Source organism: Struthio camelus, chromosome 26, assembly GCF_040807025.1.
Source record: "Struthio camelus isolate bStrCam1 chromosome 26, bStrCam1.hap1, whole genome shotgun sequence".
NCBI classification, from domain to species: domain Eukaryota; kingdom Metazoa; phylum Chordata; class Aves; order Struthioniformes; family Struthionidae; genus Struthio; species Struthio camelus.
Window position 1 is genome coordinate 1,395,962 of NC_090967.1, and position 20,097 is coordinate 1,416,058.

General features: G+C 43.7%; 1 protein-coding gene across 9 annotated transcripts in view; it reads left to right on the forward strand.

The window, feature by feature from the left end:
* The window catches only part of CERS4 (ceramide synthase 4), a 65,953-nt gene that overhangs the window by 21,113 nt on the left and 24,743 nt on the right, over nt 1-20,097 (forward strand). For 7 of the 9 annotated variants that reach the window (XM_068919930.1, XM_068919936.1, XM_068919932.1 and 4 more), the window contains one exon: nt 7,233-7,406. The exons of the other annotated variants lie outside the window; for them this stretch is intronic. In XM_068919930.1, the coding sequence (XP_068776031.1) occupies nt 7,233-7,406 (174 nt within the window). The remainder of the gene's footprint in view (nt 1-7,232; nt 7,407-20,097) is intronic. 9 annotated transcript variants of the gene reach the window in all.

Below are 20,097 nucleotides of genomic sequence, written 5' to 3' on the forward strand. Positions count from 1 at the left end.
AACTCAAAACTCCCCTGAAAACTTGATTCACTGAGGCTCTGAGGTTCAGCACAGCAGCCAGCCTGTTCTGTGGACTTATGTCTGTTTCACCCAAATACAACTATATTGGCTAATAGCCAGTTTAATGAGTAGTCTGAAAAAAATTCTCTAGCACGTATGTATGTGTACTTCAAATAGCTTTTCAAATATATGAAATTGTGATTTGAAAGATCAAGAAAAAAAGATTTCTGTAACCTCAAAACAAATAATTACTAATTGCTTCCCTCCACATGAGCATAAGGACCTTATTGTTTTGGGTGCTACAGGAAGAAATGGAAACACCGCTGCTTGCTTTCATGCCCACTCAAAGTGGATCTGTATGACTTGCTCAGGATTCTGTACTTGCCTAGTAGGAGCAATGGGCTGATAGATTCTGATCTGCCCTTCTCTCTTTTTAATGCCCTATATCAGCTCCTCCATTTCTCCAAATGACATGGCTGCTGTTCTGGCTTTTTTCTCTCCGCCTATGATTCTGGCTTCAGATATCTTTGCTGAATCACCAAAGGCGAGACAGAAAGGAAACGTGCTAAAAGACCCTACAGCCAGAGGAAGTGGGGCAGATAATGGATAGCAGATGTTCTGACCTTAAAACACCTTTCATGGGGGAAGTTAGGTTGTGCTCTAGGCCCCAGAGAGTTGTAGAGATTCAAGAGATTTGGCAGGCAACTTAAAATCTCTTGCATCTTGATTGTCAGGCTCTTAAAACATAATTTGAAGAGCCTATAAACCGTGTTTGTCTTCATTTTATGTTCTGTGGTCTTTGTCCAGACATTGCACTGGAAGGAGAGCTAGCAGAAGTGGGAAATGGAGAACAGCTAGGAAGCAAAACATCAGTTTCTAGAGTCCCAGAAGCTGCACTAGAAAGAGATTATTGTCACACTGAAAGCTGGCAAAAGACTTAATTCTCCTTCTCAGTGCTAGTGAAGTTGGGTGCTAAGAGCAGGAATGGACGCTAGCCTTCCTGTCACTTCTCCTGGATGCAGTTCTGCAGTATATGAGGTTCCTGATTTGTGGATCTTTTGTGTGCAATGCTGAACAAAAGTGGTGACCTCAGATTTGCGGCAATAGTTGTCATGCATCAGGGACAGGACACTCCCATACTGCTAATTGTTTGTGGTAGGGGAATAGGAAGGGACTTTGTTGTTCCATTAGGATCTAGCACAGGGTTTTCTTTCAGGGTTCCTGAGTTATGTTAGGCACTGAATTCTTTTTCTGCCCAACCAGCAAGAATTTCTCTGGGCGCAGATTTTTGGAGGCACACAGGAAGTGACTCCACTTAAATAATGTCTCATTCCGTTGGAACATGAATCTAAGCTTTCTTGAACAATTGCATAGAGATTATTTTGAGCACTTTTTTTTTTTTTCTGTTGAGGATTTGGTATCAAGGATTGAAATCAGGGAATGCAAGCAGTAGGAGAATAATGCAGTTTTAGTAGGATGTTTTTCCTTTTCCTTTGGAGAAAGGGGAAGGCATTTTTCTGCTTTACATATCCTAAAGGGCCAGGAACTTTGCATCCACCTTGTATCAAATACATGTATTTGATAATACACAAATATATGTGTATATGTAAATATAAGTGTAAATATAAATATATATATTTATATATATATGTATCAGCTTTTTCGCCATGGAGCATTGTCTGTGAATGCTCCAGGAGAAATAAGAGTCAAGCTTGAAGAAACAGGGCCCTGTTCTTCCCTTTTATAACCGGGCGAAAAGACACACACAGCAAGATGAATAATGAAGTCCAAATCAAGAAGAGAGGTTGTGCTTTGGGGTGATATTTCTCAGATCTGCAAAGTTCTGGAATAAGCCAGATCCTCATGTCAACTCACAAAGAAACTACTTCTAAATTAAAGTTGCCTTCAGAATCAAGTGGGTTACTCCTTTCGATCTATTGCACACTTTTGATTGCAGAAAATGGGCCAGGGTTTGGGCATCCTCTAGATGAGAGACTTCATGATATTCAGGTCTGACACTTCAATTGCTATGTTTTCCCCTTGATTTTCTCCAGTGGCATTTGCTGTATGCTCTTCAAATTATCTTAATGGGCATCTCATTCCCCTCCCTTCTTCAGTGCCCACACAAAGTCTATATTTCAGGGCTTATGTTTAGAATATTTCTTGTTATCAGTCCGAAAGAGCAGCCTCGATTAGAGAACAGTGCAGCTCATATTTTTATATGAGAACAGTGCAGCTCATATTTTTATATGAGCTAGAATTAACAGTCTGTTCATGTTGAATACTTTAATACACATTTCACTGGCTTTTATGCTTCTAAATCCTCTGATCATGTATGTAAATCCCACCTTCAGTCATGGTCTTTAAAACTACATTGAAAATTCAATTTAGCACTTAGCACAAACATTCTTACCTAGAAGTACTTCCCTTAATCATTTAAAGCAGAAGATATATCTGTTTTTTTTAAAAAGGGTAAGTCTCAGAATAAAATTAACTGTAATTGAGCGCAGCCAACAGAGGCAGTGAACAGACGCAGCAGTTTGCACAGCAGTTCACACAGAAGGGCGCCAGAAGGCAAAGAAGGCACCTCTCCATTTTCCACAGTGGTGTGTCCTTCCTCAGGCATGGTCATGACACGCCGCAGAGCACGTTCCCCAGTGGCTGTTGGAGGTGCTGCATCGGCTGTGTCTGAAGCTTCAGTCCAGACAGACCCTCTGACAGCACATGCACCTCTACAGGTGTCAGGCTGCAGGGAGTGCCTGGGGCCTCTCCGTGAGGCCTGGGCCGACAATCAACTCTCCTGCATGAGGTGTGCTGTGGTTGACCAGTTGCATCACCAGATAAAGGAGTTACGGGAGGAAGTCAGTAGGCTGCGTAGCATCCGAGAGGATGAGCGGGAGATTGACAGGGCGTTCTCGGAGACTGTTCAGCTCCAGGAGTCCCCACCCCCAACTGCAGCGGAGTTGCTGGAGGGCTCAGCACCATGTGTAAAGGTGCATCATAACGCTGTTGAAGAGGGCTGGAAGCTGGTGACCTCTCGCAGAAGGAGGAAGGCTCTTGCTCCTCCTCAAGACTTACCCTTGAAGAACAAGTTTAGCGCCCTCCAAGCTGAGGAGAGGCTGGGCACGGCTCCAAGGGAGGCAACTGGCCTGGCAGACCCTGTGCTGTGCAGGAACCCCTGGAAGAAGCAGCGAGTGATTGTTGTGGGTGACTGCCTGCTGCAGGGGACAGAGGCACCTCTCTGCCGACCTGACCTCTTGCCCAGAGAGGTTTGCTGCCTGCCAGGGGCTTGAATAAGGGATGTCGTGGAAAGACTGCCAAGGCTTGTCCATGCATTGGACTACTACCCTCTGCTGATCTTCCACGTGGGCGCTAATGACACAAAAGGCAAACTGGAAACCATCAAACAGGACTTCAGAGCTCTGGAGATGGTGGTGAAGGGTCTGGGAGCCCAGGTCGTTTTCTCCTCAATCTTGCCTGTGAGGGGAAAGGATGGGAGGAGGAGTAGACGCGTTTTCCAAGTTAACAACTGGCTGCGCCGCTGGTGTTGGCAACAGGGCTTTGGTTTCTATGACCATGGGACCCTGTTTGAAGATCCCCAACTGATGGGGAGAGATGGGATCCACCTTACCAAGCGGGGCACGCGTGTCTTTGCCAACAGGTTGGCCAGCCTGGTAAGGAGGGCTTTAAACTAGGCAAGATGGGGGAAGGGGAGTGGTATAGTGGCACGGTAGTCAGTAAAACACCGCTCAAGTCAGGATGTCTCCAGTGGGTGCATACAGCCAGGGGAGACAGCATGGGACATGGCTATGGAGGATCCTCTTGCACCTCTCCTGGGAAGCTGGCATGCTTGACTGGCTCTCTGAAATGCCTGTACACCAATGCACGCAGCATGGGGAATAAACAGGAAGAGTTAGAGATCTGTGTGCGGTCGCAGGGCCACGATCTCATTGCAGTGACAGAGACATGGTGGGATAGTTCACATGACTGGGATGCGGTCATGGATGGCTATGTGCTTTTTAGGAAAGACAGGCCAGGCAGGCGAGGTGGTGGAGTTGCTCTTTATGTGAGGGAGCAACTAGAATGTGTGGAGCTCTGCCTCGGGGTGGATGGAGAGCAAGTTGAGAGCCTATGGGTAAGGATTAAAGGGCAGGCTAACATGGGTGACACTGTTGTGGGGGTTTACTACAGGCCACCTGACCAGGAGGAAGTCATCGATGAGGCCTTCTACCAACAGCTGGAAGTAGCCTCACAATCACAGGCGCTGGTTCTCCTGGGGGACTTCAACCACCCTGACATCTGCTGGGAAGACAGCACAGCTAGGCACAAACAGTCGAGGCGGTTCCTGCAGAGCATTGATGATAATTTCTTGACCCAGGTGGTGGAGACGCCAACGAGGAGAGGTGCAATGCTAGACCTCTGTACTAACGAACAAAGAAGGTCTGGTTGGAGAGGTGAAGGTTGGGGGCAGCCTTGGCTGCAGTGAGCGTGAGATGGTGGAGTTGAGGATCCTGCGAGGAGGGAGCAGGGCAATGAGTAGGATTGCAATGCTGACTTTGGCCTCTTCGGGGACCTGCTTGGAGGAATCCCATGGAGGAGGGCCCTGGAAGGAAGGGTGATCCAGGAGAGCTGGTTAATATTCAAGCATCGCCTCCTCCAGGCTCAAGACGGGTGTGTCCCTCTGAGTAAGAAGTCGAGCAAAGCGGGCAGGAGACCTGCCTGGATGAGGAAGGAACTCCTGGCAAAACTCCAACAGAAGAAGGAAGTCCAGAGAATGTGGAAAAGGGCACAGGCCACTTGGGAGGAATACAGGGACGTTGTCAGAGTGTGCAGGGATGCGAGGAGGAAGGCTAAGGCCCATTTGGAATTAAATCTGGCAAGGGATGTCAAGAACAACAAGAAGGGCTTCCTCAAATACATCAAGAGCAAAAGGAAGACTAGGGAAAACGTGGGCCCACTGCTGAATGGGGCAGGTGGCCTGGTAACAAAGGATACAGAGAAGGCAGAGTTATTGAATGCTGCCTTTGCTTCAGTCTTCACTGCTAAGGCCAGCCCTCAGGAATTCCAGACCTTGGAGACGGGAGAGGAAGTCTGGAGAAAGGAAGACTCTGCCTTGGTGGAGGAGGATCAGGTTAGAGATCTTTTGTCCAAACTTGACATCCATAAATCCACGGGCCCCGATGGGATGCACCCACAAGTGCTGAGGGAGCTGGCAGATGTTATTGCTAGGCCCCTCTCCATCACCTTGGAAGGGTCCTGGAGATCAGGAGAGGTGCCTGAGGACTGGAAGAAAGCCAATGTCACGCCAATCTTCAAAAAGGGTAAGAAGGAGGAGCCAGGGAACGACAGGCCTGTCAGCCTCCCCTCCTTCCCTGGAAAGCTGATGCAACAGCTCCTCCTGGAGGTCCTCTCTAAGCAGGTGGAGGTCAAGAAGGTGATCAGGCGTAGTCAGCATGGATTCACCAAAGGGAAATCATGCTGGACCAATCCAGGATAGCCTTCTGGGAGGGAACGACTGGCTGGGTAGATGAGGGCAGAGCAGTGGATGTGGTCTCCCTGGCCTTCAGCAAGGCTTCCAACACTGTCTCCCATCACATCCTCCTAGGCAAGCTCAGGAAGTGTGGGTTGGATGAGTGGTTGGTGAGGTGGATTGAGAAGTGGCTGGATGGCCAAGCTCAGAGGGTGGTGATCAGTGCCACAAAGTCTATTTGGAGGTGTGTAGCTAGCGGTGTCCCCCAGGGGTCAGTCCTGGGTCCAGTCTTGTTCAACGTATTCATCAATGACCTGGAGGAAGGCACAGAGTGCACCCTCAGCAAGTTTGCTGATGATACTAAAGTGGGGAGGAGAGGCTAACACACCAGAAGGCTGTGCTGCCATTCAGAGGGACCTGGACAGGCTGGAGAGGTGGGCGGAGAGGAACCTCCTGAAGTTCAACAAAGGCAAGTGCAAGGTCCTGCACCTAGGCAGGAAGAATCCCCTGCGCCAGTACAGGCTGGGGGTTGACCTGCTGGAAAGCAGCCCTGCAGAGAAGGAGCTGGGAGTGCTGGTGGACAACAAGTTAAGCATGAGGCAGCAGTGTGCCCTTGTGGCCAAGAAGGCCAATGGGATCGTGGGGTGCATGAGGCAGAGTGTTGCCAGCAGGTGGAGGGAGGTGATCCTCCTCCTCTCCTCAGCCCTGCTGAGGCCTCACCTGGAGTACTGTGTCCACTTCTGGGCTCCCCAGTCCAAGAGAGACATGGCCCTACTGGAGAGAGAGAGTCCAGCAGTGGCCTGTGAAGATGAGGAGGGGACTGGAGCATCTCTCCTCTGAAGAAAGACTGCGAGAGCTGGGCCTGTTCAGCCTGGAGAAGAGAAGACTGAGACGGGATCTCATAAACGTGTATAAGTATCTGAAGGGGGAGTGTCAAGAGGATGAGGCCGATCTCTTCTCCGTGGTGCCCAGCAACAGGACAAGAGGCAACGGGCAGAAACTGAACCACAGGAGGTTCCATCTGAACCTGAGAAAAAACTTCTTGACTGTGAGGGTGACAGAGCATTGGAACAGGTTGCCCGGAGAGGTGGTGGAGTCTCCTTTGCTGGAGATACTCAAAACCCGTCTGGATGTGATCCTGGGCAATATGCTCTAGGTGACCCTGCTTGAGCAGGGAAGTTGGACTAGATGCTCTCCAGAGGTCCCTTCCAACCTAAACGATTCTGTGATTCTGTGATTCTGTGATAATGCACATGTACTCACATGCACGCTGTGGAACTGAAATGTGGAAAATAGAAACAAATAAATACAAAACCAGAGAGTGAAAACTAAGGTTATGTACATGTAAAAGGGGAACTGGTAGCCAACACAGCAGCAGACTTGCTGCATCCTTACCAAGCTAAGCTATCAGTGCTGTAGAAATGAACCTATGAATCTGAGAAGAAGTTGCAGTATTAAACTCAAAACTTTCTGGTACATCTTGCTAAGAATGAAAGTCTTGTGTTGAGGTCTGAGAAACTTAGCTCCATTTCAGCCTTTTCTGGTTTTGTGCCAGGAATCAGCAGTCACTGAGTACCTGATAAAAATCTGTGAATAGGTTATCAGTTCCTTCAGCGCTGATGCATTCCACGCCTCCTGTGCTTTCATCGCTGGATGCAACATCAGCTGGGGTGCAATCCTTTCTTTGCTTCACTGGCTTGTGCTGACAGGTTTGCTGTGTGCTAGGATATCCTCAGCTTATTCTAGTCTCTTTTCCTTCCAGGATGGCACGCTCTCTGAATGAATGGCTATGGCAGCATGAATACTGGCTCCCCCCAGGAATCACCTGGGAGGACATGAAAGAGTCTGAAGATATCCATTACCCTCAACCTCATGATCTCCTGCTCAGCATCCCTTTTGCCTTAATCTTGGTTGTCATTCGGTATTTCTTTGAAAGGTAAGCTGTTTAGTAATGTTTGGGTTTTTTTAGGAATAATGTTGGCAATTTGGGTCCAAAAACTGGCTTTATTGTCTGTGCCAATGTATAATTGAAGAGGTGCACAGAAATTCCAGGTTACAGTGTCTGCTGACTTAGACTTTGCAGCTGTTTCTTTCCAGCCGTATGTGGTACTTAATAAAGAATTGTGTCGAACGTAGAACACAAACCCTGCCCTTAAGGTCTAATGTGATTTCCTGCGCTTAAAACAGGCTAGTCCTAGATTAGGTTTATGTTTGTGTATTAGGAGGGAGGCATGCTATTTTCTTTTCTGTTGAACATCACTTGCTGTTTGAGTGCAGTGGAAATAATGCTTAGACAACTGAAATACAGTTAAGTCTCCTTTATCTTGGGTAATGGGGATCTGGGATATCCAGCCTGACAGAGAAGCCTGAATAAACTGAATTAGATTGAGCTGAGTCACGTGACCTCAGAATCAGCACTGTAGAGCCACATGAACGTATAGATTTCACTGACTACTGTTCAGGATTCAGGAGTATAATTTCCTTGGGAGTACAACAAATGTGGAGACATTTGTTACTGTTTTCTCTGGTGTGAGGCTTGCTACAGCCCCTGTAGTTCTCAGAATTTTTCTTCTTCTCCTTCCATCACCAGACTTGCTTTTGTTGCAGATTTTTCCCTTTGCAGGCTCTGGAACAACTTCTTCTAGACTGAACACAAGAAGTAACTCTGGCTGTAGGATCTTTCTGGCCAAAGCCATTTGCATATTGTATGGGATGCATTAGGAAGAGGATTGTCAGCAGGTCAAGGAAGGTAATTCTTCCGCTCTACTCAGCCCTGGTGAGGCCACACCTGGAGTACTGTGTCCAGGTCTGGACTCCCCAATAAGAGAGAGATATGGACCTACTGGAGCGAGTCCAACGAAGGGCCGCTAAGATGGCTGAGGGACTGGAGCATCTCTCCTCTGAGGAAAGGCTGAGAGAGCTGGGCCTGTCTAGCCTGGAGAAGAGAAGACTGAGGAAGGATCTTATCAGTGTATTTTAATATCTGAAGAGAGGGTGTAAAATGATGAGGCCAGACTCTTTTCTGTGGTGCCCAGTGATAGGACAAGAGGCAACGGGCACAAAGTGAAACATGGGAAGTTCTGTCTGAACATAAGGAAAAACTTCTTTACTGTGAGAGTAACAGAGCACAGGAACAGGTTGCCTGGGGAAGCTGTGGAGTCTCCATCCTTGGAGATACTCAAAAGCTGTCTGGACAGGGTCCTGGGCAACCTTCTGTAGGTGACCCTGCTTCAGCAGGGGTTTTTTACTAGATGATCTTTAAAGATCCTTCCAGCCTCGACCATTCAATGCGTCTGTGATTCTGTGTTTTTGCACGTTGCTCTCCGGCACAAAAATGTGGAGATTATGGTAAAGGCATAGCTAGAAATCTCACAGGGTTCATTTGCTCTGAGTTTCATGAAGGTATCTATACATGTTCTGAATTGGAACTTGCTAAACACAATTTAGCCATCGTTAATGTGATCTGCAACACAACATAATTTGCCTATGGATAACAGACTTACCGTAGTATCAGCCATTGCCAAGACTGCAGAATAACTCCTTTTTCATGATTTTGGAAATTCTTTAAAATGGTCTTCACTGGGTTGAAAACTGACTATTCCTGCTTGCTGTCGGACAAGGTGTTCTTTTGAGAGAGTTTAGCAAAAACCTACAGCAGTTTTTAACCTCAGAAAAGAGAGGAAAAAATGCCAATTAAAAATTTTTTTTGTTACTCTTTTTAGAGAGGTGTTGCACAAGAAAATGGAAACAGATCTCTCTGTAGGCTAGAAACATCTTTCATTTCCAGAGTCTCTGTGGTATAAAGAAAACTTGAAAAAGTTTTTAGAAACTGAGATTATTCTAAGCTCTGCTGCAAAATTGTTGTTATGTAAAAATACTGGCAATAATTTGAGTTTTTATCAAAAACAAATGCATGAATGACTAGGTAAAGAATCATTTTATGACAATATAAACTCGGAGTACAGATCCCTTTGTAAACAGTTAGTTCAGTGTGCATTCCATAAATTCCATTAATTTTATCCTGCACTTTCCTGGGGACGTATGTGTTTCAGTTACTTCCACTGATGTGGGAACCAAGCGCTGTAGGTAATCATTAAAACACAAGTGACTCACATTTCTTCCTCAGTGCTCTGCAAGAAAGGCTGGATTTAATACCTCTATAGGTAGGCACTGTCCATCAATATCTTCAACACATTGGTAGCGTGAAGATAAGAGATTAACCCTGATGTTCTGCATTGACTAGGACTGTCCCTTTTAATTCCCTTCTTCTTGCCATAATGCTTCTAGCCAGCCTAAATATTTTCCCATGTACTTTAGGATGACCATGGTCAGGTAAAATGACTCTTTTCTTTCCCATCCAAGCACTGCCTCAGCTGGGAGAGTTTCCACCGGCCTGGGCCTACTCATTAATTTTAAAGCTGTTTTGATTCATAAACTTCATTAAATAAAAGCTTCGTGTCACACCCTTAAGAAAAGATAATATCTCAAGCCTATTTTGCAGGTCCAGGAAACCTGTAATCATTTCACTATCTTCCCCATGCAAATTGCAAAGCAGTGTTCTGAGATGGCTTCTTGTTTGCACAAACTCTCTGCAGTCGTTTATTCCAGCATGAAATTTTCCCATTCGTAGTCCTTACTGTTTCACATTCCGTTCCTCTTGAGGAAGAAAGCTTCCCTTTATGAATGGGAGATGTGAATCAAGTCCTCTGTTTCTCTGTTATCTTATATTTACAGGGGACTAGCAATATCTAAACTTCTTTGCACAAAGGTTTGAGAACTGAAGATTGAAATGATGTATGTGTTATTTATCATTCTCCCTGGAGATGGCCTTGACTTCGTAGCTTTGTACATCTGGTCTGTGAGTCAGAATGATTATAATTTCAGAGGGTGTAACTGGGCCACTAGTTTGGTTTTGATGGCTTTAGCTTGGTCTCTGGCAAGTGCTTCTACTCTCACCTGTTACTTCCAGCTGTGCATCTGGTGCAAGGCTGTTTTTTTCTTTTTTTCCTTTTTTTCCCCCTTCTCTCTTGATGTATTCTGTGTTCCTGGTGATATCTGTTTTAGGATTTCAAAAATGCTGCAATGTGTTAGTGTCATTTATCCTTGTCAGAACTCCAAGAGAACACTAAAAGGCAATGCAGGAGAAGCCCAGAGAAGTTTCTGCAAACCCTGATTCAGCAACTGCATTAGCTGCCATGGTTGGCAACGTTTAATAGTGTCACCTTCCTGTTTTGGAGATTAAACTTGGAAAGACCCTGTTTCCTCCACCTTTTTTCTCTCCTTGGCACCTGCTGGCTTGTCACCCACTGAGCTTGGAAATACCAAGACAGCTGCATCTTTATAACACCTAGTTATTCTGTGGATTAGGTGGTAGCTGAGGGAAGACATACAGTACCTAGGTGGGGCCTGGGAGAATTGAGGAGGTTGTAGGTGCAGCCCTGTGGGAAAAGAAATAACTCACACCTGTGTGAAGCAACTTCTCTGTGAGCCAGTTTGCTCTGGGGAGGGTGGAAAAACAGGGTGTTTTCAGTGCTGAAGAGCTGAAAGCCCATTGTCACTGTAGTGCTCCTAGTCTTTCTGTCACGCTACTGAGGCAGGGTGCTGAGGGAGGTAGATAATTCTGTCCTGAAAAAGAGAGAGCCTAGAAGTCAGGGGCCTCTCCTCTGCCTCTGATATTTTCAGACTGTGCATGTGACGGTGAGACGTGTTCCACATCCATAACTTGGAGGCTGATTTTAAACCCCTGTATACCTTAACAGACCTTCTCCTTTGACATTTGCCTGCAAGCATGGTGCAACTTCTCTTCTAATTCTATAATGTTTGACAACTTTTTTCGTAAAAAGCCATCTCTTGGAATTTTGTGTTTATGAAGAAATAACAGCTTTTATTGCAGAGTGCTTCTTGCCTGTATTGTTAAGCAAATGTGGAAACTGCAGCGCTTTAAAGCTAATGAAGCAGAAAGTTGATAAGCAGAATGTACATGCATTTTAATATTCCTGATTTTGTTGTTGACTTGTGATTTTTGGATGTTTAGGAGTTGAAAGCAAAGGTCTATGAATGTGAATCCAAATAGTTTCCTACTTTTACTAGGGGGAGGTTTTTATTTGTGAAGAAAATGCATGCAGATGAGGTTTCTCAAGGCACCAGGTTAAACAGCAGCCAGGAGACACTGGCAAAACTCATCCTAGGCTACATTAGAAGAAACATGGCCAGCAAGTTGAGTAGTTATTATCCCCTTTACTTGGCACTGGTGAGAGAGTATGTGGGGTACTGTGGCCAGTTTTGGGCTCCCAATTAAAGAGGAACGATGTGGAGAAACTGGAGAGGTTCCAGCGGAGGGTTACAAGAACCCTGAGAACCTGGAGCATGTGTCTTGTGAGGAGAGGTGGAGGAAACTGAGTTGGTTTACTCTGGGGAAGAAGGAGCTAAGGAGCAATCAGCCTATAGCTACATGGAGGGCAGTTACAAAGAAGTTGGATACAAACTCTTCTTTTTAGCGTCAGATGGTATAACAAAGGATGAAGGCCACAAATTGCAACTTGAAAGACTGAGGTTGAACATTAGGAAAATTTCTTCCCCAGGAGGGTAGTATCCTTATGACTCAGCTAGACCACATTTTCAGGACTTCATCTCAAAGCCTCAACTGGCCTGATCTTGTATGGGCAATGGTCCAGCTTTGAGCAGGCGACCGGACTAGACACATCCAGAGGTCCCTTCCTACCAACACGTATGTGATTTCTTGTGCACTGTGACACTCTTATAACCAGCCTTTGTATGATAGTTTACAGCTAGTCAAGCTCTGCTTTGTACAGGTTCCTACACAGGCTCCTGTCTGCTTCTGGGTGCTTCTGATCATTAGCATAATTCTTAAATGTTTACTAGTGAGGCTATCAGAAATAGGAAGGGGAGGGGTGCTGAGCAGGCAAGTCCCTTATACCCTTGCCAGGAATGTTGTCCTTTCCTGTTCTTCCTTTCTATGATGTTTCTTACAGGGAGCCTGTGCTTAGAGACTGGTTTTAACTGTGCGTACCCCACACTCGGACACTAAGGAATTCACACGTTGTAAAAGTAAAATTTCTGCAAGAGCAGTGCTGGTGTGCTTCCTTTGAGGGAAATGATTGCATTTTAGCCAAATTTCAGTTCCAGTCAGGATAACAGCTGTTGGGAAAAAAAAAGTCAAAAAGAGAAGTAAAGCACTGGTCTGAGCAAAAAACTGAGGAAACCCATGAATTAGTTGTCTCCAGCAAAAAGCAGGAAACTCAAACATTATTGATTTTTATATTTTTAAAAACTATAGTAACTGTTCCAGGTGAGCTAAAAACAGCTTAGATATACCGTCTATACTATATGTATGCATGCATATATGTATGTTTGTAGGCCTCTGTGTGTGTGTGTATATATATATATATACACATACCTATATGCTTTGATACTCTTATATCAATTAAATCCTGGATTATATAGCTTTTGGTAACAAATTTATATTCATTTTAAAATAGCTTTATAAACTGCACTGATATCTTTGGTCACCAGAGATTTCATTCAGTCTATTTTCACAATATCTTTCCTAAGCTGTAAAAATTTGATCTGCCCAAGGGCAGTGGTCTCAGGTAGTGCTGGAGGAGTGTCATCATATATCTTGCTAGAGCAGAAAAGCAGAGAATTGCTATTTGTTTTTGTGTGTTTGTTGCTGTGCCTTTGGATTGTTTCTGTGTACCTCTTTTGAAAAAATGGCACAAGCAAGAAAATACACTCTTGTATTTCTTAAAAGGAAGAATATAGTAGGTACTAATAATGTTACATGCAATCTCTAGGATGAATGAAACAGGAAAACGTTTGAGAGAGAGCAGTTTTTGGGTAGAGTCAGGTCTACGCTGAGGATATTTCATTGAAGATAATTTAAACATTATTTATAACCTATTAAAATTTTTCAAGTGGTTCCCAATCCATTGTTGGCTGCAGTGCCTCCCACTGCACCATTTGAATGGAAACTTAGCTTTCCTTCTTCCTGTTATCCTCTTTGCAGCCAAAATATAATGTGGGTTGTGGGAGGCTTGGGTGTGAACCCCTTTCTCTGTGACTGGAACTAAAGCAATATGGGAAGGAGAGGTCAGATGTTTTTTGTTAAGCCAACATACAGTTGGTAAAAATAGACGAGTTTTCACATGTACAAACGCTTCCATAGGACTGGAAAAGAAATTTGTGTGATTTTACCCAGGGTTTCCCAAACCAATGGAAAATGGATTCCTGAACTTTTTAATCCGTGCACCTCAGCTTTCTTATAGTGCATACACTTATACACCAGAGAGGTAATGTTAATGAAAATAATGTTTGAGGTTTCTGAGGCAGCTGCTGGCCACTTATATAGCCTTGCAGGTCACTGAGGATCAGTTAGAGCTGGAGAGCCACAGCTGCAGGATATGAATGGATCTGTTCTCCTAGAAGAATTAAATATTCACTGGAGTTTTGTGTAAGGTCCTAATAGGTGACCTCTCATGAGTGTTTAACCTGATAGAATCAGTTCTCTTTTTTTAACTTAAGAAATATTCATTTTTTTACAAAGTGCAACAGCTTTGGAGAGAGAGATTGAGAGTGATTTGTCTGGGGTATCCTTCTGCTTCATAGCTAAGGTGTTCCCTGAGAGACTAGATTCAGCGTTCAGAACAGACAGCAAAGGAATTTGAATCCAGAGCAGGACCCCGAAAGAGGTAACTGGAGGAGATCACCAGTGCCACACTTTAGCACAGCAGTACAGTTAAAGTACTTGAAAACTAAATTGAAATATTTCTTTTGACCCAGAACAAATTATTCATCTACCGAAAGTTCATTCAAAGCTATTTCTTTTGTGTTTTTTTTTTTCTTCTGTTTCTTCCTCAAACGTGATGCTCAGCTGATTAGATCATCTCTTGATAGAGATGCATGAACTGGGCTGCTTCACTGACACCTCTGGTACTCCTATAAATCAAGTGGAGTGGTAAAAGCACATCTTGGGAGGACTGAACTTAAACATTTTTGTTACTGACTTGCTCTGAAATTAGAATCATTTTGAGTGCTGCATTTAAAAAAAAAATCTTGTCAGAGTCATGGGTGCTGATATCTTGAAAGCCTGACCCTTGAAGGGTACCTGCAGTGTACCTGTGAAACAGACATGGAAACACTATGCAGCTTCTGGGAAATGTGCTTCATAGGTAGAGATGCCATTTTGAGAAAAGGAGTATGTTGCCAAACGGTGCTGCTTTGGAAGGAGATACAATGACATGAGCCAAAATGAAGGACATCCAGGCTATTTCCCTAGCAACTGGTCTTAATCCCTCAAGTCTTTGATTGCATGTAGAGGAGCACTTCAGAAAAGACTCTGTTGGACTGGTCAAGTGATTCTGTCAGACTTCCAATTATAAATGTGTTTTTTGCTTCCTCTGAGCTGTGTGGTCTGGAAAGAAATGTCCTCAGTCAAGAAGAGACCGATTTGGTGTTTTTTGCATCTAGTTCTGGAATAAATGATGGGGAAAATGGGTGGCTGGATTGACTTTTTGCTCTTCTGAATGCAGTTAAGGAGAATCAAGCCTGCTAGAATTCAGCAGCTGAAAGTTAGCCCATTATACCCACAGTCCGTCCCCTTTAATTTCATGTAGAGTCTTTTATTATGGCCAATGCTATACATGATACTACATAGTATCTTTGGTCATTTTGCCCTTGTACCTACTAATTTTCATATGCCCTATATTAAAAAGGTTTCTGGAATACAGGTTGCAATTCCTTTCTGTTATTTCCTTCAGAAGACAGAAGATGGTGCACTGAAAGCACTGCATAGGAATCAGAGATAATTCAGCTTGAAATAACTTATTGGAAGTTGGAGAGAAAACAAGATGCCGAGTTTCCCTTGCCTGGGTTTTCCTGTAGGCTGACTCTGTTCCTCAGCCATGAGTGTGGTGTGGAAACAGCCCCAGCAGGACAAACTGCTGCCTCTAGGAGCCAAGTGTTCCTTTGCCCGGAGTCCATTTCATCACTGGTGGATAGGAGGCATTAGCCCACAGATGGATGCTGCTCATCCAATGTCTTCCTGTTCAAAATCAGAGAAATTCTCACAAGTGACCTTGCTGCTGCTTTACCTTGAGGATCCAGTGTGCTAGGTGGTATGTATTCATCACTCAGCTTAATTAGAATGTTGGCTCTATTTGATGTCTCTAAATCACTCAGCTTAATTAGAATGTTGGCTCTATTTGATGTCTCTAAAGGCAGTAGATGTGAAGAATTGGGTTGATTTCTTTGCTTGTGTATGCAACAGTTGTTAGGTATGTGCAGTACTTAGCTCGCATCTACTTCAGATTTTCTTTCAGGCTACTGCTCTGGGCTGACAGTTTATTCTCTGCATTACCATTTCCCCCCAATTTTTTCTTTTTTCTTTCTTTTCTTTTTGAGTCCTTATGTTGAGATGAACAATGATTTGTGCATCTTTGTGAATGCATCTTCACCACAGTCTTGTGACACAGGAGAAATCCTCTAGTGTTGTATAAGCTGAGAAGTGAGGGTAATGAAAGGATAAACGATGTTAGAGGCACAGAAAAACTGTGAAACAGATTGCCAAGTTCACAGCCATGTGGTTTAGTTTTAATCCATCTCGCCAGATTTGTACACACATTCCAGTGATTGGCAAACTGCCAATAAGATACTGCACACTGGATATCAGACCTTTCAGAATAGGGGATTGACTTCTTTCAGGACTGACACCTTCATCTTTATTGGCTGCAGTGGTCTACCTGGATAAAGCTGGAGTCACACTGTTGTAGAGGTTTCCTTTCAAATCTTGTCTTGGGAACACAGCAAAGTAGCTTGTGAAAATTACTGGTTATAGAAAGCCCCATGTGTTTCATTTTGAAAACTAATTTAATCATAAACTCATGCTCTATCAGCACTGTACAGCAGAAAATGTAGTATAAAGAAATCCAGAACAGTAATTAGGTCAAATTTGCTACTCTGCTATTAGAAACCCACACTGAGCCTCAGAGAAGGGGCTTGGGGTCGTGAAGTTCTGGTTCCTGAACTTTGAGGGCCCTCCTGAGCCATCTTTACAAGTATTCAGCCATACTGACTGTAAACTCCTAGTTGTCAATGAAAGATTATAGCAACTTTGATTTGAGCAACTTTGGCTTCAGGAGACATCTAACTTTTTTAGAGCTAGCGACCTCAGTCTAAATATGCCTACAGTAAGGATAGGTGTATTTTATGGAGATAACTGTATTTTGTGGAGGAACTTGCTTGAAGATTGTGATATGAATTTCCGACGGAAACATGGCCCTTTACAAACTTCCCCATCCCTCACTTCAAATGCAAAGCAAGCCACTGACTTTTTTATTACAACAAAGTAGTTTTTATATTTGGAATAAAACCCTATAGAAAACACTTCTCTGCACAGATGCTTTACCTTGGGAAGAGAATAAAAGAGTCAAGACCAAATAGATACAATTTCTGAAATAGGCTGCTAGGAGGTACTCAGGTACAATAAGGATGAGTTTATGTCATCTTTATATTGGAATATAAAGCAACAGAGTTTTGTACAGTCCAGATCCCTGGATTTCCACTTGCACTCAGAACCAGCTTAGGGGCATTTAGGGATACAGCCAAGTCCAGTCTCCATTGCTGCTTAGTACCCCTGACTTTTAGGGCCTCACTGCTGAGCTCTTACTTAGGTGGTATAGTGTTCTGCGTCCTGTTTGAGTTTTATTCTTCATCTGGATCCAGATGATTTGGACTTGTCTGTCAGAACCTCTTGGCTTGTGCTGGGGACAATGGTTATCTGTTACTGCTGCTATTAACAGTGCTTGGCAGCATGAATGGGACAAGTGAGAGAGAAAAACAATACAAAACTATCTGTGGTCAAGGTAAAAAAAGCAGCTTCTGTCTTCCTTCTCCCTGATCCTAGGATGCTGATCTTAAGATACTGATTGATTTCAGTCTCCTTGTAGGAAAAAGTTACACTGATGCTAAGAGAATAATAACTTAATTTATCCAGTGGATTGTGCAGGAGTCAGGGTAAATGCTGCGACAAAGGACCGTTTGACTAGTGTCTCATTTAAACGCGCATTCATACTCAGAAGCATAGTAACTCAGTCAGTTGCTGCCTGTCTCATCCTAGCAGTAGTTGCAGTTTGCATAATTTCACAGATGTGGGGGGGTTTCCACTTAATAATAGCTTTATGGTGTGGTTCCAGCCCTACATATGGATTTATTGTTAAAAACAGATGCAAGAAATATAGAGAAAAGTTCTCTGAAAACTATAGACTTTGGACCGCATATACATTTTCGGTGGTCTTGTGATTTGAGTCTGTTTGATTCCAAAGCTAAATGAACAAATCTGAGCAAAACTTCCATGCATTTTACTGAGATTTAGACAAGTCAGCAACAGAACAGTGATAGCGTAGTTCCTTGTAGTACTCTCTTCACCCATAGAGTGGATACCAGGTGTGCCAAGAACAGGTGATGCTCTCTGCACTTTCCCTAGGTGATCTAGTGGCACTGAACCCCCTAAGGACAATTGGAGTGTTTTTCATTATGACCTGGACATTGGAATTGCATTATCTCTCAAAGACTGTCCACAGAGGTCACAGATGACCATTCGTCCATGCACTGAACTGTGTTGTTGTTTATTCCTGTGTCTGCCATATGTATAGAGTGTGAGAATAGTTCTTGGGTTATTCCTTCTTCCCATGGTCATTCTTAGAGACTTATGCACATGGAGCCCATATCCAGCAACGTGCACTTCTCATGCCTGCTGTGAGGCTTGAAGGCTGTCAAATGAGGGTTGGTGCCTCAAGGACCAAGCTATATCTCAAGAGGGCCTAAGGAACGTCTCCCATGGATGACTCCTGGTCTGGATGAGTCCATGACTTTATCTTTTTGGCTCTTTTCTTCTCCTCACTCAGCATTTTGCTGAACTGTTCAGACAAGACACATATGTTGTTCCTTTTACATTTCATATGGAAATAATTAGCTCAGTTTTTAGCCGTACCAGCTTGTCATGCAAGTGTTGGATTATGTATTCCTAGACAATCTATATGTGTATTTGTGTATCACTTTACGTGGATGAAGAGCCTTTGGGCCTTTATGATGAAAGGCACGTAGTAGGCAAGAGGAATTATTTTTTCAGTTAAACGCTGCTCTGTGTTTCTCTTTCCTGAAATGATTCAATAAAAAGCTCTTTGGACAGCAGTATAGGTTGCATTTTCTGTCCCCATTGCATCTATGATTCCTGGATTGACACTCAGAGATATTTTTATACGTGGAGACAAATAATTGGAATATATCCTACATAAAAACAATAGTCTACAAATAACATATGTTGCTGTGGGCAGAGCATGGGAAACTAAATGCTGTGTCCTCAGCTTCTGCAGTAAAAGCTGTTAGAATAAACCATGTGAGATTCACTTTTCATTTGGAGAGATGTTTGTTCCCTCCCACTCTAACACTTTCCCTAGAATTCCTACACCTGCTTGGGCACCAGCTGCTGAGCTAGAATGTGAGACGGCCTGCTGCTGAGTTTGTCACTAGTAGTTTCCACTAGCAGGACTCAAGCTGAAGTCTTAAGAGATTTGCGGTTGACGGTCACAGTGCAACTCAGTTCAGTAGTGTGGCAGAATCCAGTGAACGGAAAGGGGAGCTGAAAAAGTTCAAATGGGCAGGAGGTGCTCACTCGGCCTTAAGGAAGTCTCTAGCTTGGACGTCTTTCTGAAAGACTCATTTTAGCTCACTTAGAAGTTACAGGCATAAAGCAGGAAGTATTGTGTGAGTCTGGAACTTGGGTTATGTAGGAGTCAAACTACATGCAGAGAATATGAAGGACAGGTAGTTAATGTGAATGGCAAGGAATATTCTCCTTGCTTAAATTATCCTAATGGTTCCTCCTGATGGCAGAATCCATAAATCTGCTCATTTTCTTTCTAAGCTTCTTTCTCTTGGTAACCATAAGGCGCAACATATTGTTTCGACCTCTTGGAGCAAGTGAACTACTTAGAAGGCACAGTAAATTGCACTATTTTTGTGACCTGACATCAGCTTCAGTCATAATGCTGCAGAGGTAGCTGAAGTAGTTCACTTCCTCATCCTTTGCAAGATGCCTGTTTTTCAACAAAGCCTCAAAGGGAGAGGAGGACAATTTGGCATCCAGTTTGTGTTTGAGAAAGAGAGCCTCCCTGCCAATGCACAATACAGCAAAAAAAATTGTCTCTATCCTCTTGTGCAATAGTTGAAGTTAAGAAAAGCCTGCTCAAGCTCCTTAGCCATTTAGGCCAAATTTTGCTATCTGAAGGCTTAGCACCAACACATTGGTTTAACAGAGTATTAAATGAGGGGGAATAAATGAAGAGATTGTAAACATGGTCATACTCACAAATGTTCTTAACAAGTACACGACCATGAATTACAGTTTAACTTTTTTTCCTATCCATAGATGCTTTTATATTACTTTGTTGTTATTCTAAAACCTGTTACAAATTAATTACTTTAATGAAATGGCATTGGATTTGTTTGGTAAAGTAGTTGGAAGTTACTTGGGAATTTTTACCTTTCTCTGGCTCAATCAATATGTAAGTATTTTCCATCAAGTGGAACAGTATAAACCTGAGATATTCACC